At 29.7% G+C, this 24,018-nt stretch overlaps 1 protein-coding gene across 1 annotated transcript in view; it reads left to right on the top strand.

The window, feature by feature from the left end:
• Window positions 1–474: 474 nt before the first annotated feature.
• LOC138937846 (cilia and flagella-associated protein 47) overlaps window positions 475–24,018 on the top strand; it is a 24,227-nt gene continuing 683 nt past the window's right edge. Inside the window, exons 1-26 of the mRNA XM_070304495.1 lie at window positions 475–546; window positions 800–1,077; window positions 2,122–2,259; window positions 2,329–2,554; window positions 3,280–3,377; window positions 3,487–3,647; window positions 3,992–4,054; window positions 4,217–4,537; window positions 4,788–4,940; window positions 5,023–5,276; window positions 5,357–5,745; window positions 5,942–6,326; window positions 9,461–9,746; window positions 10,210–10,535; window positions 11,185–11,699; window positions 12,590–12,870; window positions 14,192–14,333; window positions 14,488–14,733; window positions 14,811–14,985; window positions 15,121–15,317; window positions 16,812–17,154; window positions 19,266–19,424; window positions 20,175–20,388; window positions 20,598–20,816; window positions 22,029–22,225; window positions 22,679–22,904. Coding sequence (XP_070160596.1) covers window positions 475–546; window positions 800–1,077; window positions 2,122–2,259; window positions 2,329–2,554; window positions 3,280–3,377; window positions 3,487–3,647; window positions 3,992–4,054; window positions 4,217–4,537; window positions 4,788–4,940; window positions 5,023–5,276; window positions 5,357–5,745; window positions 5,942–6,326; window positions 9,461–9,746; window positions 10,210–10,535; window positions 11,185–11,699; window positions 12,590–12,870; window positions 14,192–14,333; window positions 14,488–14,733; window positions 14,811–14,985; window positions 15,121–15,317; window positions 16,812–17,154; window positions 19,266–19,424; window positions 20,175–20,388; window positions 20,598–20,816; window positions 22,029–22,225; window positions 22,679–22,904 — 6,064 coding nt within the window. The remainder of the gene's footprint in view (window positions 547–799; window positions 1,078–2,121; window positions 2,260–2,328; window positions 2,555–3,279; window positions 3,378–3,486; window positions 3,648–3,991; window positions 4,055–4,216; window positions 4,538–4,787; window positions 4,941–5,022; window positions 5,277–5,356; window positions 5,746–5,941; window positions 6,327–9,460; window positions 9,747–10,209; window positions 10,536–11,184; window positions 11,700–12,589; window positions 12,871–14,191; window positions 14,334–14,487; window positions 14,734–14,810; window positions 14,986–15,120; window positions 15,318–16,811; window positions 17,155–19,265; window positions 19,425–20,174; window positions 20,389–20,597; window positions 20,817–22,028; window positions 22,226–22,678; window positions 22,905–24,018) is intronic.

The following is a 24,018-nucleotide window of genomic DNA, read 5'->3' as shown; positions in this document are numbered from 1 at the left end:
TATCTTGTGAATATTTTTAAACTAACTTTACAAAAAAAAATTTACAAAAAATTTACATTTTAAAAATCTAAATTACTTAAAATACACATATATATATATATATATATATATATATATATATATATATATATATTTATTTATTTGTGTGCATTACATTTATATTTAATATTGTTTTTCAAGAGAGGAGAATTTATGCAGTAAATAAAATAACTTATTTTATGTTTTTATATTTTTAACAAGGGATCACTGTTTATTAAACAAATTCTATATTTATTATATATATATATATATATATATTAAAATGTATAATAATATTTCCATTATTAATTTTATGTTAAACACAAACATGTATATATATATATATATATATATATATATATATATATATTGTGTTTGACATAAAATTAATAATGGAAATATTATTACACATTTTAATGTTTTACATTACACGCTTAGAATACAAAATCAATCTTGATGGAAGAAAGAGAAGAAATACAGTCAGCACTTAATATGGATGAATTACCAATTGGTACAAAATACGATGATGTATACATCACACCAAGTTATATAAAATTTGATGAAGCCTTTGAAGGAGTTACATATCGGCAACGTATTACTATCAAAAATATTGGAAATAGACCCGCGTTTATTAGAATTCGTCAATCAAATTCTTTAGTAAACCTATCTTCTAATTTAAATAAATAAATTATACGATTAATCTAAAAATAAATTATACGATTTATCATTTTTAAGATAAAAATCTATTATTAAAGTAAATTTTTACTGTACTTTTTAACAGGCTTTTCAAGTGAAAACTTTGACTAGTGGTATGCGGGTGAGTCCTGGATTAAGCATAACAACATACGTGACTTACATCTTCAAAAGACCATCTGTACTGCATGCAATAATTCCAATCGAGATCAATGGAAAAGTTTTTAATTATCGCGTGATAAGTACACTTGCCACCGGATCCATTAGTATCGAGCCAAAATCGATAGATTTTGGTACCATCGATGTTGGCTATTCATCCGGCTTTAAAATATTAACAATATGCAATGAAGGAAGCAAAAGTACTAGGTATACGTATAATTTCTGAAAAATTTTTAGATACTAGAAATAAAATCATGTTTTACGCAAAAAATTGTGTCTTCTCGTCTTACTTAAACTCATTTATTAAGATATATCACGGCCCATAGCATACAAATTTTGATAAAATATAAATATATACATTATATATACAGGATGTCCTAGACCACTCGTACATCTCTTTTCTTTCAAAAATTAAGCATTTTAGAGAAAAACGTTTTGAACAAAAATTGTATGGATTTGAGGGGAGCATAAGATGGTGTCATTGGTTTGACCTTGGATGGCATCGTTAAGGTCAAGTCAAGGACACCTTTAATTTCTTAAATGGAACCCCCTATTTTTTATTGCATATTCTTATAGCTTATGTCGAGAGCTTTCCAAAACACTATAATAAAATACTTTTTTATTAAGTACTTTTTGAGTTATTTTGTATTTTAATCTGACATATTTTGATATAAAAAATTAAATATCTTGTAAAATATTTAGTTTTCGATAATCTTACCGTAATACTTTTATGTGCAGAATAATGAGACAAAAAAAAACAAATAATTGTTTAAAAAAATACATTGTAAATAATTTTCTTGAAAACAATTAGTAAAAAATAATTGTTTTTAAGAAAATTATTTACGATGTACTTTTTTAAACAATAATTTTTTTTGCACTAATTGATTTGTCTCATTATTCTGTACATAAAAGTATTACGGTAAGATTATCGAAAACTAAATATTTTACAAGATATTTGATTTTTTTATATCAAAATATGTCAGATCAAAATATAAAATAACTCAAAAAGTATTTAATGAAAAAATACTTTATTTTAGTGTTTTGGAAAGCTCTCGAGGTAAGCTATAAGAATATGCAATAAAAAATAAGGGGTTCTATTTAAGAAATTAAAGGTGTCCTTGACTTGACCTTAACGATGCCATCCAAGGTCAAACCAATGACACCAGCTTTTTTGAAAATATAACGTAACATTTGAATAAAAATTAATTTCTAACAAACGTATTCTATAAATTTGGAAATAAATATTAACAGATTTTCGATCGATCTCGGGCAAAATGATTTGGACATAACCATAAAGCCTCTTCATGGAAGAATCAAACCACAAGAAGAATTAAAACTTCAAATCGAAATAATGGGCGTAAACGAAGGCGTCTTTTACAGCGAATTCTGGTAAGATATTCTCAATGTTTGTCATTTAATGTCCGTCATTGTAAGAAAGATTTGAACGGATTTTCCTAGGATTAAATCTACTCCAAATATACGCGTTCCTATAAAAGTGCATGTCATCACACCAGGATTAGTAGTTTATCATCCGAATACAACCGGAAATATTACCCTTATCGATTTTCCACTCACGATAGAAAATACCAGCAGATGCGATACTTTTGTCTTACGAAATCTTTCGTCTCGAATTTCCAATTACGTTGTTCTCGGCGAGCTTGATAATGAAGTGAAATGCATTCGGGTACGAAACACAAATTTTTCTTCTTAAATAAATTAAGAATTTCAATTAGTTATAAATTATTAAAATCGATGTTTAAGGCTCTTAGATGTAAACTAAATTATCAGATTTTTCAATTAAAATTCCTAGCATCCCCCTCACATTTAGAAATTATAAAAATTATAGGGAATGTTTAAATAGAAATGAGGAATCTCTTCGTATGATAAACCCGGATAAATCTGTTGTAAAGTTATTTTAATATTTATTAAAATATTGTCTTTATCTAAAATTACTAAATATGTTTTGCAACGTAAGAATATATAAGCGAAAAAAATATCAATCGAAGATGATTGAGACTAGTGCAGTGCTATTAGATATATGTACATATGTAATCAAGCAAAAACATATCAATGTACATACAATTGAATCTTAATAGCTTATTATTAGTGGTAAAAGAAAGTCCAGCATGCGAAAAATCCTGATTTCCGAGTCATTTATGGTACACTCGATGTAACAACAAAAATCTAGAAATACAATTATGTAAAAAGAACTAAGGATCTCAGAACTTTTAAGAGTATAAAATAAAAAATTTAAATATTTAAGACGTATAAATGTTGAAAACTCAAAATCAAAAGGCAGATATAAAAATATCTTATACTCTGCTACTTACTTTACGTTTTTAATCGATTAACTCATACATAAAGATATGTTTATATCATATATTAATATATTTATATTATTTTTTGCAGGACATTGATCGCAAACACAATCCGATTTACAATGTCTTTGAGATTTGGCCGCTCGAAGGGCGAATGAATCCGTTTCAAGGTATCATCTTCGAAGTCAAGTGAGTGCGGTTATCGCATTGTCACAAATATAAAATCAAATTTGTTTTAAAAGAGAATAACACGTGTCATTTATTATAAAAATAATATTTAATACATATATAATCGTAGATTTTCGCCAATAACCATGTTATCGCAATGGAGACAAAAATATGAACAAAAACAGCGAAAAGACTTTGGACGTCGACAAAATCGAAAGAATAAAGATTTTATGGCATTTATTAGAATAGTTAGAGTACATTGTACAGAGAGAGAATTGGAAGATGATATTAGTGCGTTTATTTCCTTTATTTTGTATCATTAAAATTTGTATTTTTGATAACTCCTAGTTATATAAAGAATGTTCCATATATCCATCTGATATATTTTTTAATTATGATAGTGTGTAATATATTTTATATTATAAAAAGTTATATACATGCGCACATTTATACATAATATCTATATATATATATATATATATATATATATATATATATATATATATATATATATATATGTGTGTGTGTGTGTGTGTGTGTGTGTGTATGTGTATACATCTATAATATAATAAAAAGAAGAAAAATATGTACAATTATATATATTACAATTACGCTTTTTAAATAATGTTTCACAGAGATTGAAGTCCCTGTAAAGGACTCTGCCACGGATAATACCTTGTCACAGAGAATTTATATACGTGAGTGACCGTATTTAACAATTTAAAAAGAAATATATTAATACAGCTCATATTTTTTTATATATGATAAATTATTTGCATTTAAATACCCATTAAATTATATGATCATGTAATGTATAATAAATTATTTAATTAATCGTTTTATTCTACATATTTTAATAGAAGAAACGACGATGGAGACTTTTTCTTTGTCGACATCCTGCGCATCAAATGATTCAGAAACCGGCGATATAATACGGCTCTGTCTTTACGGCGAGGCGGAAACGGTACAATTGCATCTCGAACCTGATAGGCTCTATTTTGGCAACTTAATAGTCGGCCAATTATCACAACGTGTACTTCGCTTGACAAATCCTTCTACCGTTGCACCGATATATCTGGAATGTGTACCGAATGCAGCTGCATGCTGTTGTCCGAATCGGATGAAACTTAAATCAAATACGTCTATTGAAATTCTTATTAAAGTTCGCGGCAAGGAAAGCAGTAATTATTACAACATTTTTCTCGATATTAAATTTTAAATGTAACAAATATTCAAGTTTTCTGGCATATAATACAATAAAGCTAATTAAATCTTCAGAGAAATGATACTATGCGGAAAATTGTTTGCTATCGGTAGATTTGTTATTTTAAAGATATTTTCATTTTGTTCCGTCTTATATAATTTCTTTTCATTATTAAAATATGTATAGAAAAATGAGAGAGAAGATCGAATAAAATATTTCTTTTGTAGTTCAACCTTCGTTCAAGCTGTTCTTCAATGTCATAGCGGATTCTTACGATTTAACTACATCGAGAAAAAGATGCCTCAAAAGGATGAAAGTTGGAAGTTATTCCGTTAAATGTACAGTGAATATTATTTTTAAATCCAAGAATAAACTTCTGAGTAAGCCCTTGTTCAATTATTTGACCGATATGCAAGTTTTTGAATTATATAATGTTTTGAAAGTCGATTTTTGTTACTAAAGATGAAAGAGATTTGTCAACATGCACACACACAAAAGCAGATGATGATGAAGAGATCATGAAACACCTTCTTCCTTCGCCCAAGTGGAAGCTATATAAGAATTATTCGAAAATAATCGATCAATTTGTGAAGTGTTTAAAAAGATGTTCGCTCAAGAAATCGATTTCCACAATTAAGGCAGCTCTATTGATACCTTTATCGCCTTTACAAATATATAACGTTCACATTTTTCCTCTTACCTTCGCTTTTGGCATGGTAAGTAATCGAACAAGAGCGGCAGTTTCAACAAAATGTTTATTAAATCATCGTGATCACGGATACTGAGTAATTGATAGGTAGCACCGAATAGCTTCAACTATCGGCGCTTGGTTGTAAAAAATACAAACAATATTCCAGTGATGATACGATTAATGAGTATCTCAACCAAGTGCATCCGTTTTCCGGAAGGTAATTTAATGATCTTGCAACCAGACTCGATGACAACAAGTCTCGTCGAGTATCTTGCAGATGGATATCTTGGCAAGTTTAACGGATATATCAATTACGTGATTAACGATAATCACTTCTTTGAGCTTAGTATTACTGCCGATGTTGTTCGCAAACAGCTGTACATTGACAAAAAAGAGATCGAACTTGGAAAGGAATGGTCGAAAGAAGAAATTTACCGACCAATGGCCTCTGTTATTCGAATTACAAACAAATTAGGCGCAAATATATATTTTAGGTAAAAACGTACTCATTTTCTCTATGTGTGATAAATAAATCTCATTTTATCAAGAAAATAATTAGTCTAAATTAATTAAAGAATTCACGTATGTGAAAGTAACGTTCTTGTATGTTACTTCCGATTTTAATGAGTTCTGGATATATTATTAAATATGAAATTTAAAATGAAACGTAAATTGCAAAATTGATTACAGATGGGAAGTACCGGCGGCTTCTGGTTTCTATATAGAACCGAGATCGGGCTCTGTACGCGGGAACACTACTTTACATGTTTACGCGCATTATGAGTGCGATAGTGCTAAAACTAATCACGCTCAAGCGATAATGAAATGCGAAAGCGGAACTTACGTGTCTTTGAAGCTCAATATACGACGATTTGTACCGAGGGTTGAATTCGTAAACGATAGTACGAATCTTGGTGAGATACCTCTCAATTTGCCGACCAAAGTAATCGCCGTTCTCCAAAATTTCGAATTTAATGAGATGGTGTATGAAGTAGATAGCGTATCGTTGATACGTGGCTGCGATGTTAATCCATTACGAGGAAAAATATCGCCGCGCGGTATTGCAATTCTTGAGGTATGCTCTTTACTACAATGAATTTAAAACACACACATATACAGGACATCTCAGAATTAGACCGACCAACTTCAGATGGTTATATAAAGCATACTAAAGCCTATCGCACAATGCAAAGATACAGGCAATAGGAACAGGGAATAACACAGGCAATAGAAATAACCACATTTCAACTTACCAGGAACTGTATATCAACACACAATGGAATATGGAATAGGCAATAGGAACAGAATTTCCGACGCGTTGGATTTTTGTTCTCTATTGCCCGTTCCTGACCAATCACAGTGATTCAGTTTATTTGCTAGGACGGGCGACCCCCATTAAGTTAGCCCCCCTACCAGCGCTAAATAAATTTTAACTTAGATTAAAATTAGGTGCTAATTATGTGCCGAAGTCCGAAATTTGGTGCCCGAACCGTTTGGCAGGTAATTAGATTTATACTGGGGGAGGCTGACTTAACATTGAGTTGGCCTCCCCCCATACAAAAAAACATATAAATAAAATAATTATTAAAAAAACAAATACATAATAATTAAGTGCTAATTAAGTGCTCTCAGAAATCGTTAAGATATATCCAAAATAAAATTGTTTTATACCATTTTACTCATGTACGACGGTGGGCGCGACCGACTTTTAAGTTCGAAATCTTGCCAAACGGATCGAGCACTTAATTCGGCATTTAGATATCTTCATATAATATATTTTAAAAAGTATTTCAACACTAATAACTTTTGAGCATCTAAGTTTTTAATGTTACTTTATATTTGTACGCGTCACGCGACCAAAGTACAAGAATAAAATCTTATTAAATAATTAGGTGCTCGATAGTTACTGGTATCAAAATACTCATTAATTAATATCATGTCGAGATATTTAAACGCCGAATTAAGTGCTCGATCCGTTTGGCAGAATTTCCTACTTAAACATTGATCGCGCCCATGACTACACAAGAGTAAAGTCCTATTAAATAATTAGGTGCTCGATAGTTATTGGTATCAAAATACTCGTTAATTAATATCATGTCGAGATATCTAAACGCCGAATTAAGTGCTCGATCCGTTTGGCAAGATTTCGAACTTAAACGTCGGTGGCGTCCACAGCTGTACAAGAGTAAAGTGGTATAAAACAATTTAATTTTGGATATATCTTAATGGTTTCTGAGAGCACTTAATTAGCACTTAATTATTATGTATGTGTTTTTTTAATAATTATTTTATTTATATGTTTTTTGTATGGGAGGGAGCTTAATGTTAAGTCAGCCTCCCCCAGTATAAATCTAATTTCCTGCTAAACGGTTCGAGCATCAAATTTCGGACTTCGGCACCTAATTTTAATCTAAGTTAAAACTTATATTTAGCGCTGGTGGGAGGTTAACTTAATGGAGGTGGACGGGCGCGTATTTTCATAAGTTTCCATTCCGTATTTCTATTCCCTGTTCCTCTATTCTATTGCCTGTACCTTTGCATTGTGCAACAAGCTTAAAACAAGCCAATTTTGCCGATAAACTCATTATTCGCAGATGAGCCGTTTTGGCATCAGAGAATCAAAAACCAACAAGGGAACTTCGCGAATTCGAAAATTTTTTGATTTTGATGAAACTTCACATACATGTAGAGGAGGGGGGAGTAAATAGATGAATTTAGAAATTTTCAGTTGCGACCCAAAAACGATTCTAAGAAGTGAAATTGTGCGTAGAGCGGCTTTTTGCTTCTCTCGATATATCTAAAAAATTATTCGAGATATAAAAAAATATTTTATACAAAAGCTTTATGGCAAAAACACCTTTATTTAACCACGTTAATAAAATTTTTTAAAAATAATTTTTTTCAAAGGTTTTTGCCTTTATTAGTCTTTGATCCTTTAGCCAAAACGGCTCGTTTGCGGACACAGGTTTATTGATAAAACTAGTTTGTTTTGATGTCCTTTATAACCACCGTAAGTTTGTCGATCTAATTTTGGGAAATCTTATATATTATGTATATATATACAGGATGGTCTCTAAGTCTGTCCACTTAAAATATCTTTGTTATTTTAAACAATAGGAAAAAAATTGAAGCTAGAGAGTTTTATGATAACGGACAAGTGAACAAAGTTAGCCCCTCTGCCCATACAGCACTGAAGCTTGCAAGAACATTGCTGCAATATTTTAATATTGCATATTGCAGTTTAATGTTGCAGAAATATTGCAAAGACATTATTTTACAATATAACTTTAGCAATGTTACAGCAACATTCCGAAAATATTACAAAAAAAGTATTCGATAATCGCTAGTTCATTCGTTTACCACTATGCGGCGCATGTTGCGCTATCTATTCCGCATTTAATTTTTAATCATGATGATTATATAAAGTTTACAAAGAGCGGCTAGTAAGATTAAAAAGATATAATAACTATTTTTGTTAATTTAAGTCGTATGATATGACCCTAATACAGTGGCTCAGACATTGGACTAAGAATTCTTTTAATAGTTTCCATTCTTATATAAAATCAAAAATTTGATAATAATTTTTTAATATGCAAAAGGTACTTCAGATTTTAATAAATAAATTTTGAGATTATATAAAGACAAGAGAGATGTGAAAAAACTCGTTATATGCGTAAATTCACCACAATCTTTTTGCATCCGGATATCTGAATATGTCGGATACAAAGAAATTGTGAATTTACACAATTGCAAATTGAGTTTTTTCTTATTTCTCTTAGATATTCTCTGTCACTGAAGGAAGTCGAATGTGTACTGAAAAATTTACATTTTATAATTTCGTTATTATTATAATACAGAAAAACTATACACACGCTAGATCCTGACTCTTATAGACCTAATTTCTTATTATATTTTTCATATGTTAAGAATATTATGTTAAGGATATCGATAAATATACATAAAGCATTATTGCATATATATTATATTGCTATGTTGCTGCAATATTATATTGCAATATTTTTGTAGGCGGACATTTTACTGTTGCTGCAATATCATAACAACGTTGCAGCAACATTTCGCAATGTTTCTGCAATATTGCAATCTTGCAGAAAAATGTTGCTGCAATGTTATTGCAATTTTGTGGTGCTGTATGGGTGTACGTATGTACATGTTGTAACATATTGATAAATAAAATTTATAACTGTTAAGGTGCATCTTACGCTCGACGTCTGTTGTCGTTTTTCTATCGTAATCGCCGTCACGATTCAAGGATGTCTACGATTAGCGTATAAAATAAATGGCGAAGTATCATTCCCACGATTGAAAATTATACCGCAACGAATAGATATAAAACGCGTCAGTATCGATGCTGCTCAGATTCACCAGATAACAGCCACAAATATTGGCACAACAATATTAAAACTGCAAATTTCGCTAGAAGAATATCCTGAATTTCGCATATTTCTAACGGCAAACAACAAAAGCTCAGAGATAGGTAAATAATCTCCATAATATATTTTAAAATAATAGAAAGTGCAAATGAAAACAAATAATTGTTTAAAAAAATACATTGTAAATAATTTTCTTAAAAACAATTATTTTTTTATACTAATTGATTTGTGTCATTATTCTGTACATAAAAGTATTACGGTAAGATTATCGGAAACTAAATATTTTACGAGATATTTAACTTTTTATATCACAATATGTCAGATTAAAATATAATATAACTCAAAAAGTACTTAATGAAAAAATACTTTATTATGGTGTTTTGAAAAGTTCTCGAGATAAGCTACAAAAATATGTAATGAAAAATAGGGGGTTCCATTTAAAAAATTCGAAGTGATTTTTATATGACCTTGACAGTGCTTAATTTAAATAATTTTAATTTAAAAATTTTAAATAATGAATTAAATATTGTTTTGCTACAATTTTTCAAGTATTTTATAAATAAAAAGGTACAGAAGGGATAACCATCGCTCCGGGCGCAAGCCAAAGTCTCTATTTACACTTTCAACCAGTTGACCTGGCCAGCTACGCTTTCTATTTGCCAATGATAATAAATCAGCTGCTTGGTCCGGTATCGATGTTGAATTCGGAGAGCATCAGGTCGTCGGAGTTTCTAAAATCGCGCAAAGCTCATTACGCACATTTATCGGGTTTTACCATGACGTCGTTGCCCGATAAGCTCTCTCTGCCCACGATATTTATCGATTGTACCGTTGCTGGTGGTGCCGTTTTCTATAACAAGCTTATATTTCAATTCAACTCCGCAACTAACAAAGTAAGAGTGTACACATATTGATAAAATACGAAAAAAATCAAATAGAAAAATGCGAAAACATTTTTTCAAAAAAAGCAAAGAAATTTTTATCTCAAATAAATTTCTTCCTTTTTTTTTTTTCAAGTAATTGTCATATTAAGAAGACCTTTAGTTTCTAACATTAAAAAAAAAATAGGCAAATTAGACTATGTTGATAAAATTTCGATTGTAGATAATTAAAAATATTGTAACTGACTTATCATGTAATACAAATTCAAAATTTAAAACAATTATTTGATTTATTCTACAAAAATATATTGTTAATATATAATGACAAAACTTTTAGATTAAATTATAATAAAATTTTACTTTTCGAGAATTTTTTAAAGATAAGATCAATCTTTCATATAAATATATATATATATATATATATTTTTTTTTTCTCAGCATCTTTCTTATAAAATTTTCTTCTAAATATTAAATTGAAATCTGATTTATTTAAATAATTTGAAAAGAGTGAGAATAAAAAATATAAATCTATGTAAAATATTTTTATAGAATTAGATGGAATATTTTTATCCTGCAACTTTTTTTTACACTATATAGCATCTGAAAATGTTTATGTTTTATTACGTGTACAAATAATTGTATGTTTATTTTTCACCATTAGATGTCCGAGGAATTTTCTATAGAGAATCGGATAACGCCGAGGAACATAATGGTGTCAATAAATATCGAGAAATTTAGCGAAGCGGATTGTCCATTTACCATTGAGTGGTCTCGTGGTGCGAAAATCAAACGAACATTCGATTCAATCGATTGTATCTTATGTCCTGGCGGTAGCGTCTTCTTTGTTCTCGAGTTCAAATCGAAGAAGCGGGGCAGCTTTAGTATCGAGGCACCGATATACGTTCGCGGTGAGCTCGACGATGCCGCGCTCAATAAATTATGTCTCGACGGCGAATTTCCCGCCAGTTCGATCGACGTCGAGCCGACGGAGATATATTTCACGCCTGTTCCTCTTGGTACAGCGATAGAGGAAAAGTTTAGAATCCGAGCAAGGCACTTTGATAACGCAACGTTTATACGGTCGAACTTCTCGACGACGCCGCAATGTAGCGGTGATTATAAAAATGAGTTGTTACGCATCGAATTCCCAAATGGCAATATCATCTCCCCCCAACCGTAAGTTGTGTTTAGAGATTAAAAGAGAGAGCGTATTAAAAAAAAAAAAAAAAAAAAAAACTTTGGATAAAAAAACTGGATAAAAAATTATTTTTTACTCCCCCAAAAATAGCTTTTTTATCCCATTCATTACTCAGAATATCCATTTTCAAAAATTAAATCTAATTTTTTAAATCTAATTAATTAAATCTAATTTAAAAAAAAATCTAATTGTGATGCTTTTATTAATCTTTGATGCACAGCTTTGAAAAATGAGCATCAAATTTACTAAAATTAGATATCAGATTCCACGTCCTGAGTTATTCTCACTTTTGATCCACGAAATAACCAAAATAACAACAATTTAACTATGTGAGAGAATTCTCTTCTAACTTTTATGAAACTTTAAAATTAAAGAACATGAAAAAATACAATTGCATTATAAAAACCAAAGATAATCAGTCTCAAAATATTCGAACTCAACTGATTAATCGAACACGAAGTAGTAATCAGCTCAGCTACATCTGTTGAAATTAATTACTGACCTAGTAGACAAAATTAATTTAATTCCCATATTATCTTTTATTTGAAGAAAACTGGCACTATCTTTCAAAATTAACAAAAAACAGTTTTTTTATCCAAAAATACTAGTTTTTTATTTAGTTTCTTTCCCCATTAAAAAAAAATACTCGGTTTTTTAAATCCCTAGTTGTGTTATGTTAATTACACATACATGTGTATATGTGTGTAATTAATATAAGCATTGATTTTCTACAAAATAATATATTTACAACAAATACATGTGTGTTGTAAATCTATCATTTTGCAAGAAATTAATATTTTCTCAATCAACCAAATATTTTATTTGCAAATATATCTAAAAAAATGTTTTTTGCTGCATGCGTGAAAAGATACGTGGAACTTGAAGCAAGAATAATATTCAAAAGTGATCAACCGATATCGTTTCGTTCGAGGATTGAATTTTCAGACGATCTTGCACTTGCTGTGTGTTTTTTAACGGTATACGCAACAGCGGACAACAGTTTGTTAACGACATATATATATTCAATGAAATCACGCATCGTTGATGAGACAGATGCGACAGTCAAGTATTTGGAGGAGCACATTTCTTATCCATTGGATAACACAACAGATGAGAACGATTATACCGATGAAGAAATATTTCGTACACGTAGACGCGTGCGTTCTTATTTTCTATTTTTTTTTTTGTTTATTACATAATAAATATTTCACAGTTAAATCGAGAAGTAAAATCGATACAGTTTCGGTGAATTCAGATTTGTGTTTATGAAATAATCTCTAATTGGATTATAAAATAAACGGAATCCCGACAATTGATATAGGGGAAAATGGGGTAAAACCGGGTAGGCGAGTCAAACCGGGCACCTCTGTTTCTTCGTGATAAGTGCTACTATCATTGGCTATTATTACTATAGATTGATTATGTAATTAATTGTAGATTAATGCCATCATTGTTTCGAGATAAACCGTGCCCACATACACACGATATTTCTTTTTTGAGAGAAGTTCAAAATTTTCCAGCCAAAAAAGATCGATATATCGGGGCAACAATAGTTATGGATTTTTTCTACACAAAGCATCTGCCTCGGTAAATGCAGTATTGCATTCTGTATATGTATATTAAAAAGTATATCGCATTAGTTTTGATCGTCACTTTGTACGCCGGAATGTATAGTCACCCTGTTTGCAATTTTCTTTATGTTGGGGCAAAAAATCATACACACCTTATGTAATGAAAAAAAGGAAGAACTGTTATCCTCTGATTTTGTCTTCCTACAAAAAGCAGTTGGAAACAAAAACTACCATTCAGAAAAAGAAACCAGTAAAAAAAAGCTTTTTATTAAAGACTTCTAAAGTTAAAAAATTAAGTAAGAAAATCAGCAGCAATGTAGAACAAGAGGATATACCTTTATTCGTGATTTTCGGCAATAGAATATATTTTTGTATTGTATTTTGATTAAAATAAATCTAGATTTTGTAATTGCAAGGTGTTTTACATATTTTCAAGTGGTTACTCGGTTTTACCAGTAGGGCAAAATTTGAAAAAAAAAAAAAATTGTATTTTGCCTTCTCCACAAAATCTTATCCTTGGTAATCAAATATTTTTTTATCAACAAATAGCCTCATTTTCTCATAGTTTAAGGTCCACTAAAGACTACTAATGGTCAGCAAAATTTTTTTTACTCTTTTGTAGGAAGACATATCCAAAAATAATACCCAGCTTTACCCTAGTTTCTCCTATATGTAAAATTCTTTTTTTCCAAGCAAAGATTTTATTAAAACAATAATAAATGCAAAATTATATAAAAATCAAAAGATAAACATTAATGATGATAGAATAAATAGAGGAGACTCCGTTTGCCTACATTCCCGATTGCTAAAAAAATAGCCATTGACAAATCGGAAATGTAGACAAACAGGACCTCCCCAAATAAATAACAAGAATATGCAGATAAGTGTAAAATGGGTAGCGGATGATGATGAAGAATATGATGATGAAGAAGTATCGATTCGTAAAAGACATTCCGCGTTTCCTATCGATTTCGAAACGAGTAAACGCAAATTCTCCGAAAGATTGTTGCATCCTTATTATGCCACCAACAATCAAAATAGGTAAATCTCGTAAAATAAGTAATAGAAAGATCATTTTCACGTATATATATTGTGAAAAATTAAAACAAACTAAATTATAATCAGGATAAGTTATTTATCTGAAAGCTTATAAATAAGATTTTTAAATTTTGTTTTTCTCATATTTATTTACCAGCAGTTACGAGAAATATATGCAGGAAACAATAACAGTTATGGAAGAATGGATGTATTCGGGCCCGTTAAAATTTCATTTTTATCCAAACATTCCTCATGGAATTACGGCAACTTTTTCAAATTTCTGCTTAAAAAGAAAATCAGGCATGAGAAATTTTAAACAGAAAAGTAGCACGATTATACCGTCATTTATCAACGTACTCGAATCACTCGCAGAATCGGATATTCGCAATTACCTGGGAGAATTGTAATGTAGTAATACATAAATTTATTCGATGTATGTGTATTTTTTCAGATATATTATACTGTACTTTTTTATCCAAGGTTGAAACAACCATTACCCGAAAATGACATCGAGAGAATAAATCATGTCCTCCAATTATATGATAAAATGCTCGATTTTCTTCTATCTCGAGGAGCTTATATAATTCATGTTTCGGCGCAATATCTTCTAAATTACAACGATTATTTAATTAGCATTGACATCATACAGAATAATGTAAGTTTTAAACTATACGCTACGAATTCTAAAAGTTATACAATTTAACTCACTAAAAGAATACATATACAGATTTTAGTTACATAAAAATGTTTCTATATAAAAATCTATGCAGTTAACTATAATACATTACAGCCACGCAGAAGGAAATTTTCCGATACGAATCATACTGGGATGCAATGCGAACGATTATCCCGACAATTATTTGAAACACGAAACAAACAATATTGGTTGGACGTGATTTTGCAAACATATAAGTGTTTTGTACTCCGTGGAATACACGAACCAAAATTCCGCACGTTATCGTCCTTCGCAGCACGCTCCTCAAGAAGGTCTACAATAATTCGAGAATCAATAGTATCGTCTATACAGGGTTGGGAAAGTTACTTTATAAAAGTAACTCGTTACCGTTACCGTTATTTTTTCTAAAAAGTAACTCGTTACCGTTACTCGTTACTAATTTTAAAAAGTAACTCGTTACCGTTACAGTTACTAAAAAGTAACGAGTCGTTACAATTTCCGTTACTTTTTTACAATACAAACTAATAATTTATTTTGCATAAGAAAAACTTTTAAAAAATTGTAAGCAAGATTTCATTCAAGGTTTATTACTATATAAATGATTAAATTTTATCGAAATTCTTTATTAATTTTTAATAAAATTTGTTGCTCCATAGTATCATCATTTAAATGCCCTCTTTGTGGTGTTAATACAGAGCCACCGATGCTAAACATTTTTTCTACAGATGCACTGCTTGGTAGAGCTGTATTATATTTATTAAAAAGTTTTTTAAGTTTTGGATAGTCGTTTAACATTTCTATATTACAATTATTTGATTTTAAAAACCGTTGCAATTCTTCTTGTTCAGATTCATTTTGCACCGTTTTTTGCTCAAAAATGAAAAAATCATCGCGATCGTCAGATTTTCCAGCTTTTGAAGAATTTTCAGTCGATCGGATTCCCAATAAATCCTCCAAGTAATTTTCAGCACGTTTTCTTTTTTCTCCGGTTAACCAGTTTAACTTAAATTTTGGATGTAAACATGCTGCTATTATTAATTCTTTTGTTTCAAATATTGTAAGAAATTTAAAATCAAATATAGTAAATTAAGCGACATTGTTTGTTTTATTGAAATTAATACTTTTGAATCAATAGTTTAAAATAAAATAATATTTTTCAATTAAATCCTTATTTAAAATTAAATAACATATGTATTAATCAAATTAATAAGTTACCTTTTATTTAAACCTTGCTGAATAGCTTCAACTAATGAATGGCAATCTATAAGGTCAGATTTATTGAGATTTTCTAATTTTCGTTGCAAGGTACTTAGAACTGGTAGTAAATGAGAGCTCTGCTTTTCCGAAAAGATAAAGCTCTCATTGGATATCGCGCGTCGCGTCATCGCACTGGTCTGCAAGAGCCATAAGTTGATCAATCACATTCAAGCATTTTTACAACATAATAAGAATGCTAATTGGTCGATTTGCTTACGGCTTTACGGTTAAGATAAAAATTTTATCACGCAAGAATAGCAAGAATAATATCTTAAATAAATTAAAAAATTTGAAAAAAGTAACGATAAAAGTAACTGTTAAATTCGTTACTCGTTACCGAAAAATGTAACGAAGTTACTTTTTCCGTTACAAATAAAATTTGTAACGCCATTACCGTTACAGTTACCGAAAAAAAGTAACTGTAACGGTAACGGCGTTACAAGTAACGCGTTACTTCCCAACCCTGCGTCTATATCCAGGTTCATTATTTGACGTCATGTCTGTATGTGTAATTTACAACTATTTCTAATCGTGTTTATATTTTACAGCTTGCCAAGACAGTACGACCTTCATGAGAGAGCCATATGGAATATCGTAAATTTGCCGAGTGGCAAACTCACTTCAGATAATCGTTGTTCGGAAGAAAGATTTTTACTGTCTTGGCTGCAGTATCATTACGATCAACAGCGTGTGCGAGATTGGATGACAGATCGTCGTGTAATTTTAAATCCGCGACAGAAGCAGGATGTGGCCGAGCACCGTATGATCCAAAATTTTCATCATGATTTGTCGGACAGCTTAGTGCTAATCGCGGTTACCGTAGCCTACTGTCCCTTTCTGATCGACGAATATTTTGGCAATTTATATATTTGTACGCGGAACAAAAAAGAGGTAATCTAGCATTAAGCAATGATGAAAGGTTTGAGCTTGATGATAGCAACAGTGTATTATCAGATTAAACAATTTTTTTAAAATTATAATTTATAATTTTTTCTGTACATTTCATTTAATTTTATTATTTCGTAAAAAATCACAAAAATTGAGCAAAACGAGTTTAGTACACTTTCAAGATAAAAATTCTGTATATGATTATAAATCCATAAATGCTTCTGTTTTAAATTATAGTTTCTAAATTATTAATGTTTCTTTCAAACCTTCCAATAAGATATTACTCAGATTATCTAAGAAAGCAATATTTATCATCATTTCTATGGTTTTAAAAATTTATTTTTATTATAGATATGTTATTGAAAAAATATGTGCTTTATAAATTTAATAATGAAAAAAAGAAAGCCGATTAGAGCCCGGATGCGGTACTTAAAGCATAAAAACTGTATTATATTTCTTTAAATAGGCGTTAATAATATATTATAAAATATCAAACGTTTCGGTCCACTTCGGGTGCTTCTCAATGATAACAATATAATCAGAAAACGTAAATACATAGAAAATCATTGTGAGGCGAAACAATCGGTGGTACATATAATAAGATAAAAACGCAACAAAATTATAAATCATATGACAATGCGCTTATAATAATGCCAGAATCAGCAAATATTTTGATGATGTCCTCCTTTTATTTGATAATGACTCATCAAATCGTTTGCAGAATCGAGTTGGTGTGTGATGAGTTTGATTATTGCGAGGATTTTAATTATATGTTATCATTCGCAGCCCATCTGGCATTACTGGGTAAATATACATAAAAGATCACACTTTACCGATTTAATCGCCACTTAGATCCCATACAGCACTGAAGCTTGCAAGAACATTGCTGCAACATTGTAATATTGCATATTGCAGTTTAATGTTGTAGAAATATTGCGAAGATATTATTTTACAATATAACTTAGCAATGTTACAGCAACATTCCGAAAATATTACAAAAAAAGTATTCAATAATCGCTAGTTCATTCGTTTACCACTATGCGGCGCATGTTGCGCTATTTATTCCGCATTTAATTTTTAATCATGATGATTATATAAAGTTTACAAAGAGCGGCTAGTAAGATTAAAAAGATATAATAACTATTTTTGTTAATTTAGTCGTATGATATGACCCTAATACAGTGGCTCAGACATTGGACTAAGAATTCTTTTAATAGTTTCCATTCTTATATAAAATCAAAAATTTGATAATAATTTTCTAATATGCAAGATACTTCAGATTTTAATAAATAAATTTTGAGATTATATAAAGACAAGAGAGATGTGAAAAAACTCGTTGTATGCGTAAATTCACCATAATCTTTTTGCATCCGGATATCTGAATATTTCGAATACAAAGAAATTGTGAATTTACACAATTGCAAATTGAGTTTTTTCTTATTTCTCTTAGATATTTTCTGTCACTGAAGGAAGTCGAATGTGTACTGAAAAATTTACATTTTATAATTTCGTTATTATTATAATACAGAAAAACTATATACACGCTAGATCCTGACTCTTATAGGCCTAATTTCTTATTATTTTTTTCATATGTTAAGGATATTATGTTAAGGATATCGATAAATATACATAAAGCATTATTGCATATATATTATATTGCTATGTTGCTGCAATATTATATTGCAATATTTCTGTAGGCGGACATTTTACTGTTGCTGCAATATCATAACAACGTTGCAGCAACATTTCGCAATGTTTCTGCAATATTGCAATCTTGCAGTGCTGTATGAGATATGTTATACGGGGGAAATATAGAATCATATATTATTATATTTAAAAAAAAATTGATATTATAATAAATATATATTAAATATGAAATATTTGAGACAAATATCAAAACGGCATGTGTGAATCTATAATCATATATAGAACTTTTGTCCTAAAGACGTGGGAAACACATGCACACCCATGCTTTTGCCCATTGCAATTATAGTGTAATTGATAAATAATCTTCAATTTTTAATCAATCTTTAATTACAATATATAATATTATGTATGTATATATTCTGTTATGTAATGTTATGTAATTTTTCCATAAAGTTCCATATGTACAGGCGTTGCACAATGCTATTTGTTTGATCACTGCTTGGAGAAAGATACGTCTTGGGTTTATGATTACCCCGATGCAACTAGTTAATCCGAATCAAGTGCAAATATTAATGCTAGTTGTTTATCTTTTCGAAATACTGCCAACATATGTGCCTCGAGCTAAGGTTTAGACACAAAATTCATAATTTTACATATATAGGGTGTAACAGAGCGTCCGTATCAGCAGTTTTTTGAGGAAACAACGCATTTTCGTGAAAAATGTTTCGTGTAAAATATTCAGTTTTCGATAATATTACTGTAATACTTTTATGTACAGAATAATGAGACAAATCAATTAATGCAAAAAAAAAAAAAAAAAATGTTTAAAAAAATATATTGTAAATAATCTTCTTAAAAACAATTAGTTTTTTATACTAATTGATTTGTCTCATTATTCTGTACATAAAAGTATTACGGTAGGATTATCAAAAAGTAAATATTTTACGAGATATTAAATTTTTTATATCAAAATATGTCAGATTAAAATATAAAATAACTCGAAAAGTACTTAATGAAAAAATACTTTATTATAGTGTTTTGGAAAGCTCTCGAGGTAAGCTACAAAAATATGTAACGAAAAATAGAGGGTTCCATTTAAAACATTCAAAGTGATTTTTATATGACCTTGACAGTGATATTCAAGGTCATACTAATATTATTATATATTTAGAGCGCCATTTAGAGCTCTACAACTTTTGCATGAAACATTTTTCACGAAAATGCGTTGTCTCCTCAAAAAACTGCTGATACGGGCGCTCTATTACACCCTGTATATTACTTTGTACCAAATACAATATATAAAATGTGTATAGTCTCGTATAAAACATGTAAGTTAAAGCATCGCGATTGTTATATTTATGTTATTATCATTGCAGATTAAATTTAGCTGTCCACTATCTCACACTATAACGAAGCGATTAAGCGTTTCGAATCCGACCAACAACACTGTAAATTATTTACTTTCGTTTATAAACAATACCAATCGTTTTTTCATTATTTTGAAGCCTGCGTCGATTTTACGTTTAAACGCGCACAGCAGTGGTCAAATACAAATACAATTTCACGCCAGAAAAATAAGGAAAAGTAAAGGTAAACACAAATTTTTATAGAGGATTTTTTGTATTCGATTCTCTTGCAGATTATAGAATACATTTCTAACTTTTTTGATCACCTAAAAGATCTTTCTTGCTTTTGACATTTAGTTAACTTGGACGAAAAATATCCTGTAGATTATCTAAAATCGATTTAGAGAAAGTTTAAATTCTCGCATATAGTGTCGCATATTAATTTATCGATAGTGTACTTGCTACTTTGTGGATATGCTGTTGGACCACATTTTGGAAGAAATCAAACTATCGTTTTGGAAGGTCATATCGATAATTTAGAAATTTCTAACGAATATACTATACAAAGCAAACTATATGAAATTATCGATACAAGTTTGAGAATCCGTGTACCCTATCGGAATGCAGCGGAGTACGATATTTGGATGACGGAAGAGCGACCGAGCCATCCCTGTAAGTTAATAAGAATCTTTGAGTATTGTCATCGAAAATTTCCAAAGTTTATCTTGCGATTATTGTATTACGATAAAATTGTCGCAAATTCTCTAGTTCAAAAGACGATAACGATTATATTTGTAAAATATTACTCTTCTTACTTACGCTTTTGCAAACTTGTACAAAATGCTTGCAACAATCAATATGCTAAAACAATACAAAAAATTCATACAAACATGTTTCAAGGCATCAATTGCTTTGAAGAATTAAAAATAAGACATCTCACAAATTAAATTCCGAACAGTGCAAACAAATAAAATTTTATCCCTTACAGTTAATTTCAACTATATTTTATTGTAACAAGATTAATGACATCTAATTATTATAAATTATAATATTTAATTAAAAAATTGAAAAACTGTATGTGAAAAAAATCAATTATGTTTAATCGTGTTTTTAATAAGAATTAACATTTGACTCTGAATTGTACATAAAAGAAATATACTAACAAAATTCTCTTGAATTGGCCAAGCTTTATTTTATGCCATATATGTATATCAGCAATTGTGTAATATTTCGATGATCATGATATTCCAAGTTAATTTATTATAATTTTTATTTTATAATTAACTATACAGTGTGTTCCATTTTAATCTATCATCCCTTTTATTTCGGCAGGATAAGATCGAATTAAAAGTTTAGACAAAAGTTGTAGGGTTCAAAAGAGGCCAATAGACGATCTTATTAGATTTTGGATCAGGTGTCCGTGTTGGACCCAAGTCAATTTTTTAAAATGAGGATCTCCATTTTTTATTGCATATTCATATAGCTTATCTCGAGAACATTTCAAAACACTATAATAAAGTATTTTTTCATTTAAATTATTTTTAAAGTTATTTTATATCTTAATCTGATATATTTTCATATAAAATAACTCAAAAAATACTTAATGAAAAAACATTTTATTATAGTAAAGTGTAAGCTACATGAATATGCAATAAAGAATGGGAATTCCCATTTTAGAAAATTCCTATTGGGTCAAACATGGACACCCAATCCAAAATCTAATGAGATTGTCTATTGGCCCTCTTTGAATCCTACAACTTTTGTCTGAATATATTTTTAATTCGACCTTACCCTATAGAAATAAAAGGGGTAATAGATTGAAATGGGACACCCTGTATATGCAGCTATTCACACATAATATAGTCATAAATTGAATTATTTTAGCGATTCTAAAAATGGTACGATGGTGTGAATTGCGTGCTAGAAAAATACCAAGAAGACTTTTTCTGAATCAAAAATCGATAGTCGTCGTTGAAGGTGTATCAGAAGTACATTTATCGATCAGTGTAGCATGTATGGCACCCGAGCAACGAACATTTTGGTTGATCTTTCAAGCAAAGATTGGTGACTTCATTATACAAGTAAGTGCTCAATGAATATGACTAATCGTAAATCGCGTTTTGTGATAAAAATTTGAAAGTAATGCCCGGTTTCTTCACATCTCCTAATAACTATCTTCCAGATAAAGATATCTGTCGGATAATTAAAAATCCGTTTTGAAATCTGAAATCTCTGGTTACGTATCTAACGGATAGCTATTCTTCATAAGATATCGGCTACTTCGGGTTCAGAATAACTTTATCTGCCAAATGCAGACTTTACAGAGATGAAGAAAACCGATTCTGCGAGATATCTGCTGAATAAAGTTATCGAGAACTTATCTAGAAGTAAAGAAATCGGGCATAAATAACGCAAAATATATGATGGGCTATTATAAATTAAATATATGTATAATTGGTATCTCACAATTAAAATTAAAAATTCGATTAATATAATATTTTATAAAATTAACCGCAAATCATTAAATATCACAGATAAATTCAATTTGGCAAACATCAATTAATGATCACATCGTTGTCGAATGGACGAGTCAAGGAGAATGTATTTGCTCAGGCCATCAAAATCGCATAAAAAATATTTGTCCGTTTAACATTAACATACTTATACCATCGCGAAACATTCAACTCTGGAAATGTGTTGCTGAAATGTTTCAAAAAACTCTTGAAACCAAAGAGCGTCAATTCTGGTCTAAATACTCAGGTATGCTATATTAAATATATCTGCAGAATCACATAATACATTAACATTCAAAGATCTTAAAATACATACATATAATGTATTTGTGTGACGGATCTTCTGAATTTATATATATATATATACAGGGTTGGGAAAGTTACTTTATAAAAGTAACTCGTTACCATTACCGTTATTTTTTCTAAAAAGTAACTCGTTACCGTTACTCGTTACTAATTTTAAAAAGTAACTCGTTACCGTTACAGTTACTAAAAAGTAACGAGTCGTTACAATTTCCGTTACTTTTTTACAATACAAACTAATAAATTATTTCGCATAAGAAAAACTTTTAAAAAATTGTAAGCAAGATTTCATTCAAGGTTTATTACAAAATAAATGATTAAATTTTATCGAAATTATTTATTAATTTTTAATAAAATTTGTTGCTCCATAGTATCATCATTTAAATGCCCTCTTTGTGGTGTTAATACAGAGCCACCGATGCTAAACATTCTTTCTACAGATGCACTGCTTGGTAGAGCTGTATTATATTTAATAAAAAGTTTTTTAAGTTTTGGATAGTCGTTTAACATTTCTATATTACAATTATTTGATTTTAAAAACCGTTGCAATTCTTCTTGTTCAGATTCATTTTGCACCGTTTTTTGCTCAAAAATGAAAAAATCATCGTAATCGTCAGATTTTCCAGCTTTTGAAGAATTTTCAGTTGATCGGATTCCCAATAAATCCTCCAAGTAATTTTCAGCACGTTTTCTTTTTTCTCCGGTTAACCAGTTTAACTTAAATTTTGGATGTAAACATGCTGCTATTATTAATTCTTTTGTTTCAAATATTGTAAGAAATCTAAAATCAAATATAGTAAATTAAGCGACATTGTTTGTTTTATTGAAATTAATACTTTTGAATCAATAGTTTAAAATAAAATAATATTTTTCAATTAAATCCTTATTTAAAATTAAATAACATATATATTAATCAAATTAATAAGTTACCTTTTATTTAAACCTTGCTGAATAGCTTCAACTATTGAATGGCAATCTATAAGGTCAGATTTATTGAGATTTTCTAATTTTCGTTGCAAGGTACTTAGAATTAGTACTCTGCGTTGATACCACTGCTT

Source organism: Polyergus mexicanus, unplaced genomic scaffold (assembly GCF_030449975.1).
Source record: "Polyergus mexicanus isolate NDT 795.1 unplaced genomic scaffold, iyPolMexi1.0 SCAF_11, whole genome shotgun sequence".
NCBI classification, from domain to species: Eukaryota; Metazoa; Arthropoda; class Insecta; order Hymenoptera; family Formicidae; genus Polyergus; species Polyergus mexicanus.
Note: the sequence above shows the minus strand (reverse complement) of the source record. Positions and strands in the feature narration are given on the sequence as shown.